General features: G+C 47.8%; 1 protein-coding gene and 1 long non-coding RNA gene across 2 annotated transcripts; one reads left to right on the top strand and one right to left on the bottom strand.

Moving 5' to 3' along the window:
* The first annotated feature begins 22 nt into the window (after window positions 1–22).
* On the top strand, window positions 23–4,923 carry LOC112059668 (uncharacterized). The gene is made up of 3 exons (XR_010593733.1): window positions 23–303; window positions 1,004–1,070; window positions 4,161–4,923. It is a non-coding gene; the product is annotated as an uncharacterized LOC112059668 (long non-coding RNA).
* LOC101941478 (torsin-1A-like) lies at window positions 2,384–7,297 on the bottom strand. Its single transcript, XM_005293358.4, has 5 exons — window positions 7,001–7,297; window positions 5,167–5,435; window positions 4,156–4,331; window positions 3,371–3,498; window positions 2,384–2,878 (listed from the first exon to the last, which is right to left on the bottom strand). The coding sequence occupies exons 1-5, from the start codon at window positions 7,185–7,187 to the stop codon at window positions 2,634–2,636; spliced, it is 1,005 nt and encodes a 334-aa protein (XP_005293415.2). The 5' UTR covers window positions 7,188–7,297; the 3' UTR covers window positions 2,384–2,633.
* Window positions 7,298–8,862: the final 1,565 nt, after the last annotated feature.

The raw sequence follows: 8,862 nt of genomic DNA, 5'->3' as shown, positions 1-8,862 counted from the left end.
CAGCCCAAGCCTAGGTGAGGCGGTGTGCTGGCTTCTGGCTCCCTTCAGGAGCCTGGTTTCCCCTGGTTGTTTCCCATCCTCCCTGGAGGGGGTGGGGGTGCATATTACAGCCTGTTTTCCTCACAGCTCTGGGGGTGCTGGTGTCACCATACCTTGGGGAGCAAGAGACCAGTTGAAAAGCTCGTCGCCGTCTGTGACGGCAGCAAGAATCAGGAGGTAGCCGTGTTAGTCTGTATCTACAAAAACAACAAGGAGTCTGGTGGCACCTTAAAGACTAACAGATTTATTTCGGCATAAGCTTTCGTGAGTAAAAACCTCACTTCTTCGGATGCATAGAGTGAAAGTTTAGCAAGAATGTTTTCTCCTCACGATGCAACGTGATGATGCCAGAGTAAAATGTTATCATCACAAGCTCCATTCTCCCACAAAGGTTCCCATGATGGTAGAGTCGCACCCTTTCTCTGATCCCACAGGCATTCTCCTGCATTATGTGTCTATCACAGCTAGGGTGACCAGATGTCCCGATTTTATAGGGACAGTCCCGATTTTTGGGTCTTTTTCTTATATAGGCTCCTATTACCCCCCACCCACTGTCCCGATTTTTCACATTTGCTGTCTGGTCACCCTATTCACAGCCCAGAAGATACCTTCCTTTGCATGTGAAGTGTCAGTGCTGATACCTTTCCCCATCATGCACTGGAATAGTTTGAACCTGTCTGAACAGTGCTTCTCTCTTATTTGTTTACCATTATAGTTTGAAAGCAGAGTGCCCTGTGCCAACACCCGCAGATAGGAGAGGTAAATCATTGCAGACTATTACAAAAGAGAGTAAACAGGGAGCCAACTGGGGTAAATACACAAGGGACTGCCAAAACAGCACTAAATCCTACAACCACCAAGAGAAAAGAGCCTGAAGGAACATTTCATTTTAAAATTCCAGCCGTTGCAAGTATAGTTGTTTGAGGATGGGGGTGACATTATTGTGTTTCTTTGTACATTTCAGAAAGCAAGTAGCTACTGGTGAACTGACAGTTTGGAAGACAATAGAAAAGAGAGTTATAATAGACAAGGTGAGTGAAGGTGGAATCATGGATGAGGATTTCAGCAGAAGTGAAGTTGAGTCACTATTGTGTACACATCACTAGCCCCAGTCACCTTTGGTGTATGTTTAAGAATTCTGGAGCTCATTCTGATCTCATTTAGCTAGATCCAAGTCCCACTGAAATCAGCAAAAAGACTCCCCTTGGTTTAATTGGAAATTCACATTGGTGTAAATCAGAAGTTACTCCATTTAAATCAGTGGAGTGTAAAAGGGTGTGAGATTAGAATCAGGCTTTCCATTTCCTCCCCTTTACTAAGTAAGTTTCATTTTGTATTTTTTGCTTCCTCTGTTTTATTTCTGCAAGTTTTAATGGGTGTCAAACTGTCCAAATGAAGTGGCTTCTGCATTTTTCAACTGTACATTTCCTCTTGGCAGACAAGTCTTTATGTAACCTCGAGGTTTGCTTTTTTTGTCCTGCCTTCTTTTCAGTTCCATCAGAGTCATATTTCTTGTGCTAAAAATACTTTCTTTGTTGGTGGTTTGTCAGGGAGGAGTTACAGGGAAATTATCAAGTGTTAATCCAGGGCAAAAATGAAGGTGGTGTAAAAAGTAATTTTTCAAAACCTGACACTGACAGAAACCTTTCATGATTTGTTTGACTCAATATAAAAAAGCGTTTATTGTTTGGAGTCAAACATTTCCCTAGTGTGTTGCAACCAAAACATTGCAACAAGAGGTTAGAAAATTAAACTGACTTGCACCAAAAGCATAACTGACTAATATATCTTCATTATACCATCTGAGTGAATTGTAGGAAGGAAACACTCTGTGTAATTGGTGCATGTACATTTAAGGATCTAAGCTGATGGGTATTTTGGCAGATATCAATAAACTCATCTTCTTCCCCTCCCTTATCCTGCCCCAAGAATTTCCCTGACAGGATCCTTAAAAATATTTTAATAAAATGTTAGGGAAGATTTAAAAAAGCTTAGAAGTGTGTAGGGGCTTATTTGGGCTCCAAGCTTTTTAGAGCATCATTCTAAACTATAGCACCTCTGGCCTATTCTCTAGCAAACCTCTGTCCATAACCAGAGTTTTCTAGATTTGCTGTTAAAATCAAAAGCTCACACAATCATCATTAATAGAGACTGGTGAGGAATTAAGTGGGCAAGCAAACCTGAGTCAGTAGTTCTGTATATTGGGTCCCTTTTCTTCTGTTGCTTTTGTTTTTCCTTTGTTCATATCCCTGGAAAAACAAGGCAGGCATATCTGTCCTGCCTACTCTGTACTGCCTTCTTCTGGTCTCAATAGGGGAGGTTTATCAAGAATCCAGAGAGATAGTTAAGAATAAATACCATATTAATTTTATTTTACTTACAGCAGCATGTTTTGAAGGTAGGGAAAGGATGTACTGTATTATGCTGAGATGAGGAAGTTATCTTCTCTCTCCAGTCCCAGTGTGCCACGGGCTTTAGATATGTTAAAGGGAAGTTCCCTGCCCCAACAAGCTTACAGTCTGAGAAGATACTGGTGGGAGAAGGAGAAAGAGACTTGCTTTCTTTTCCTCCTTGTCCTTGAGCACTTGGCCTTTCTAGGTATCCAGGTTCACCTTTGAGGCCACAGTTTTGCAACCTTTGCTAGAGTAGATTCTATCTTCACTGGGGTAGTCGGACATTGCTAAGGCAATCTTTATGACGAGGTCTTCATCTTCTTGGTGGCCTTGGTAGCGCAGCTCCTCTTGGATGCACTCTTTCACATGTTTATATTCCAGGGGCAAGAAAGGGATGAAATAATCTACCAGGTTCTTCTGGATCAGCTTGCTATTCCAAAAACCACCTGGGGGGAGGGAGGGAGGAGAAGGGAAGAGAGAGGTATGTCTGTCCATCCATAGCTGGCAGAGGCGTAGTGAGCGCCCTCCGTACCTTCCAACCGGAGGGGGCCCCGCAAGGAAGGGGGGCCCTAAAAGTGGCAAAATAAATACCACATTCCAGTTTCTGCATTGTAAGGGGCCCCGCCCGGACATATGTTCGGAGGGGGCCACCGTTCGGAGGGGGCCACGTTCTTTGTTGCTACGGCCCTGATAGCTGGAATGACCACATGTCACCACAATGTTTTGTTCTTCTACAAAGCCTGCTATCTGGGGATCTGAAAGCACTCTACAAACACTATTTGACCTATGTGGGGAGGTTTACAATTGAGTTCTTTAAAATAATTATGTTTCAGGAATATATTGCTAAGTACCAGTACTTCATGGGTCATTCCACAGAGAACTGGGGCTGGACAATACACATGGGATCCCATGGACCTCACGAGCTCAGAAGTACTCACTGTTCCTGTTATTGAAAATCTCGGCAGATAGCATAGACTGCAGGTCCGTCAGGGGAATTTCTTCTCTTCCCTTCTGTCTCCTCCAATGATCGAGCGCCACCTCTGTTATTTTATCCCCTCCTGCGTTACTATTAGGAGATAAATGAACTGGATCATCAGAATGACCCTCAGCAAAGTATTATCTCAGGAACAACGCAAAGGGCCAGATTGTACCCCGTAGATCCATGCATGGAAGGAGCCCTCAGTGGGTGGGTATGATGACTTGGGGAATCTATGCACAACTTATGAATTCTGTTCAATATTATGGACTCTCAATATGTATCTTTCTATATGTATCCATCAGAAGAAGAAATGGAAAGAACAGTGAAGCAGTTACAAATGGGAAAGCTGTAAGAATAGACAATATAAAGCTGAGCTGCTAAAAGCCAGTCGGACAAGTGCTGTCAAAGCATTAGGAAAAATATATAAGAAGGTATCGGAGAAAGAGAAGGTACTGGAGGAGTGGCTAATGGCAACATTTCTACCAGTCCTGAAGGAAGGAGATCCTGTCACTCTGAATAATTGTAGAGGTATAAGTTCTTCTGACTGACACGAGGGTTGGACAGATTCAGTTACCACATATGGACAGTCTCTTCTCGGTGACCAAGGAGAGCGTGTACAGCGAGGCCCCCGAACCCAGGCAATCAAACTGTAGCCTGGTGAAAGCCTATTAGCACCTGCTTCTCCCTTTGCCCTTGCTGACTCTGTTGGGTCACAGTTACTCACTAACCATTGGATTTCCTTACTTCAGGAAGAGGAAGATGGCCTTGCCGTAGTAGACGCCATTGATAGCCTCGCGATCGCTGAGGTACGGCATGATGGAGTCAATCAGACCATGCGGCATCTGGTCCATTTCAGAGAAAATGAAAAGCGACCTCGGACAGACGCTGACATTCCCTCGAATCCAATTCTGCAGCTGCTCCTGTGGGGACAGGCAAGATGGTCGGTGAGCAGGGGGAGCTGGAAATCAAGATTGGAGCTGGATTATTTTTTCGTGGGGGATTCCACCGGTGCTCTAGCTTGGAGGGACTATTAATGTAATGCTAGTGATACATAAAGGTAATCAAATCTCACATGTTAGAGTCTCCCATTGACTTCAATGGGAGCAGGATCAGACTCTGAGTATGTCCATGTGTGTCGGCGAGGTATTTGTCTGGATATTGACTTCCATGAGACATTAGGTTTAACTGTTGCCGGAAGGTCTAATCCTGAATTCATTAAAGTCAATGGGAGCTTTGGTTCAATAGGGCCGGGGTGGGGTGGGGCAGAAATATTGAAAAAGATGAACCAATAATCTGATGTGATGTGGTAAATTCTGTCTCTGTGCATGAGGCCTATAGATTCCTTGCGCTATAGTTCGCTGAAAGAATATAATCAGATAGAATAGGTTTCAAATTTGACCTACTTCCTAAATGTTATAATCTAGTGACGAATGTTTAAATCCTCTTAAAAAGTCCAGTGTTTATGTAGGACCTACAGTAATAAATTTGGGGCAAACTGTGTGGCTAAAGCAAGAACTGGCTTGGACCTCAGTTCAAACATTGAACCAACCCAAGTGTTTGGAGAGGTTCAACAAGTTTGGCGAACTTTGTATAATTTTTCACTCCCCTCTGCACGGTCTGGTTATGCCCACGGTGGGAGCAGAGATGTTGAAATTCCCTGGGCAGTGTTATTCACATACAGCCCCATATGTGATCTGCATGCAGGATTATTGACCTATCCACCTCATTAGGAGAGTAGAGTCACAAAGGAAGTACCTTATACTGCTTTATATGTTCAGCATGTGGGAAATGCAAGACTGCGTCATACTGATGGACGAATCTCCTCCTTGCTTCGTGACGCTGGTACAGGTTCTGTGCAATGATCTTGCTGACAAAGGACTTGCCAGTGCCAGTCCAGCCATGGAAGGACATCACCAGGGGCTTCCTGGGCTGTTTGTCTCTGGAGTACGCGTTCAGTGCTTTCAGAACCACCTGGGTGGCGAGGTGCTGCCCAAAGACTTTCTGTTCCAAAGCCATCTGCAGGGCTGGAGGCATGATGGGAGGTCAGTGTCAGGAAGTACTTCATTGACCCTCCCGCCCCATGCTACTGCTGAGCCTCAGACATGGGGAGAACATTCCCAGTTAGCATTATCATGGGGCCATTTCCCTGTGTAATGGGAGCTGTAGGCACTGAGCTGCTCCCTGTATCTGGCCCTCAGCGGCTGTTAATGGGAGCCAAGCGCTTGCACGGGATACCTGGAGACTCCCAATATGTCTATCCCTCATAAACGGCCCTGGGATGTGATCCTGTGGTTCTGGGGGGATGTGTTTGTTGAAATTCCTGGATCCTCTTTAACCACCTTGGTGGCATGTAAGGTACCTAATAGGTGAGGTAAGACGTCTCCCTTGCTCCCCCCCCCACCCGTTCTCAAAGAAGAGCTGACATTTCAGTGGCAAAAAGCACTTCAAGGAACACTGCCTATAGGCGGAGGAAATCTGTGTACCTTGAAGTAAATGGAGCTATGCTAGTTTTCACCAGCAAAGGGTCTGGCTCAGAATCTGCAGCATAGTCCTGCAGGGAAAGGGTTAATTAAAGGCCTGGTGTTACTGGTGCTGAAAACACAAGAAAGGGGATTTCCCAGGCTGCCAGGCTCATGGTTTATGGAAAGTTTCCAACAGGCCATTTATTGATCCTCTCGGTTTCCACTTCTCGGCACTAATGCCCCGAAGGCAGGGCGAGAACTGCTGCCCAACTTCCTCTTTGGGGAGGCTGCTTGCTTCACAGACATGAGAGGCGGCAGGGCTCAGAGGCAGGGCGGGCTAGTAGAGAAAGCCCGGGACTCTGAACCTAGCAGTCCTGAGTTGTTATCCGACCCCTAGCCCTGACTCATGCGTCCAACATTCTCACCAGTGATGCTGGGTTCTGCACAGGGGGGGCCAGGGCCCCACCGCTTTTTACAAGTGACAGGGGCGAGGGAGTGGAGAGGAGCAAGCAGGGGGCGGGGTCTTGGGGGGAGAGGCAGTGCGAGACTGGGGCCTTGGGGGAAGGGACAGGGCATCAGGGGAAAGGGGCAGCACGGGGGACAGGCACAGTTCAGGCACCGCTGTGTCCCCCTCCCCCCCCCCCCCCGCACACACACACACACTTTTAGGAAGTTTCTGCCACTCCTGGTTGTGCGGTGTTTGAGTGCTCAACTGGAAGCAGGGGCATTGGGAGGATTAATTAGCTCACGGCCTTAAATTCACTCCTGGATTATGCCATCAGAAAGCAGGGGATTCCTGGCAAGGGAAAAGTCCATCAAGGAAAAGCTGTTGTGACATGAGGCATCTGCAACCTCTTCTCTGCCAGCGAAGACCCGTGGAATGGGAAGAGGGGCATGGCCAGGGTGGCTGGAGCATGCAGTAAGGTCCATTCCCTGGCCAGTCTCTGCCAGGTTGAGCCCTGCCCTGGTGGAAAGGAAAGCTGACCTCTCCCATCAGAACCGCTGCCTGAAAAGGCAGCTTGCACTTCCCCAGTTAGAATCCCTTCCCCCAGAATGCAATAGCATTCCCGAGGTCAGCAGGGCCCTTGGATTCCTCCGCCCGAGTCATCGCTTGCTGCTGCGATTACCTGGGATGTCCAGGGTGTCCTTCAGATTGCAGCACTCCAGGAAGCGGCACTTGAGCCAGGAGGCAGGGGAGAAGAGCTGCCACATGACCGCGGCCCCGCAGAAAGCAAGTGAGGTGGTGATGGGCTCCAGAGCTGACACCAAAGTGGGCACCAGAGCGAAGAATCCAGCCATGTTCAGAAGCTTCATGGCAGGAGCTGAATGCCAGCCTGGCTCGGTGAAAGCAAAAGGGAAAGCATCAGAACATGACTTCCTGATGTGTTTCTGCAATCTCAGGATGTTCTGAGAGCTGGAGGCTAGTTCCCATTAGCCTGGATAAGCCACTGATGCAATAACAAGAGTTGAGTCATCATCACATTATTATATTTGGTGTTAGCCTAAGGGCAAAGTCCCATCCTGAGCCGGGTTATGTCCCTGTTGGGGGGGCGGGAGGGGGCGCAAGCCTCAAGCCTCAAGACCCTGCACGTTTGGGGCTTGATCCCATGAGGTGTTGAGCTCCTTGAATCCCACTGACTTCTGCAGGAGTCGCGGGCACGCAGCACCTTGCAGGACTGAACCTTTCGCCAGCAGATACCAGGGTGGAGAGCATCTTGTTCCTTTTTAAAGTAAAGCCCTCTACAGAGCAGGTTCCATTGACAGCGCTGCCCTAGCAAGGTGTCTCAGGATCGTTCTGGGCAGCTCCAGTCTGCATGCCCTGCACGGCTTGGTCGATTGGAGAGGCTAGGCAAAGTCCCAGATGAGGAACAGGATGTGTGTAGGCTCGAAAACGAATTCATCCTCTGGACAAACATTTGAAATAATTTTCTCTGCAATGACCAGTAAAGGTGTTCTGAAAATGATTTTTCCCCCGTGGAAAATTTTCAGGTTTAGTTAAAAAAAAATCAAATACTGATTTTTTTTCCAACAATCTCCCTGCCCCAATATTATTGACAGAAGTGGTTTCTTTTGGTTTTGACTAAATCTTATTTTTCAATGAAAAAAGCTTTTCATTGGAAAAATTCCAACCAGCTTTATTTATCCGTCAAGACTTGTGTTAAAGATTCGGTGTCTCCCTTTCACCAGCTGATGGCTGGGGATGTTCGCCTGCAATGGGGTGTCCATCCCACACAGGACTCGAAGGGGTTAAGCTGGTCATGCAGGCCTAGGAACTCCACAGGCTGCACCTGGAGGAAGAGCCAGGGAGCAGGGACTTGACTGCAAGCAGGTTCAGCTGTGCAGGAATAGGTGGGGCTTATACAGACCGGGGCTGCTGCTGGGAAAGGGGCAGTCAGTCCCTGGGAAGAGGGAGGAGTGTTTGGAGTTGGTATATCACAGTAGGGGGGAACCAGGAAAGGTAGGAAACAGTCCAGAGAAAGACCAGTGAGGGCTGGGAGAGTAGAGCCCAGAACTGCCAGGTGGAGGTCCCTGGATTGGAACCTGGAGTAGACAGCAGGCCTGGATTTCCCTACCCACCATGGGGGAAGTGGCACTGATGGGGCAGTGAACTGGAAGACTGGCTGGGTCACTATGGGGAGTGACAGAGACTTTGGGGGACTGTACTATGTAAGGGGGCCGGGAACGCTGAGTAACTTGGCCAGAGGGCTGAGTCATGAAGAGGATGCTATGGTACTTGGCGTGAGAGAGGAGCTGCAGACGGTGTGACGGCGTGCGACCATGGAAAGGGGTGTGACCTTGAGAGCTAATCCCCAGAATGACCAGGAGGAGGTGCCAGAGAAGCAGTGAGTGGTGCACCCCGTGACATAGCCTTTTTACTGCCCTGTAGGGGCTGACGGTCAGGGAGGAGATCAGTAGAAAAGGAGAGGGGAAGAGAGATAAGAGCAGGAGGAAGAGAGAGGCAACAGACCAAGGGGAGAAATAGAAATGT

Source organism: Chrysemys picta, chromosome 18 (assembly GCF_011386835.1).
Source record: "Chrysemys picta bellii isolate R12L10 chromosome 18, ASM1138683v2, whole genome shotgun sequence".
In the NCBI taxonomy this organism is placed as follows: Eukaryota; Metazoa; Chordata; order Testudines; family Emydidae; genus Chrysemys; species Chrysemys picta.
Note: the sequence above shows the minus strand (reverse complement) of the source record. Positions and strands in the feature narration are given on the sequence as shown.

Bases quoted from the DNA above. Each gene is read 5' to 3' on its own strand.
- LOC101941478 (XM_005293358.4), bottom strand. From the start codon at position 7,187: ATGAAGCTTCTGAACATGGCTGGATTCTTCGCTCTGGTGCCCACTTTG. The intron at 4,332-5,166 runs GTACTTCCTTTG...CTGTCCCCACAG, and splicing joins AACATATAAAGCAGTATAAG to GAGCAGCTGCAGAATTGGAT. The intron at 3,499-4,155 runs GTAAGGAAATCC...ATCTCCTAATAG, and splicing joins GCCATCTTCCTCTTCCTGAA to TAACGCAGGAGGGGATAAAA.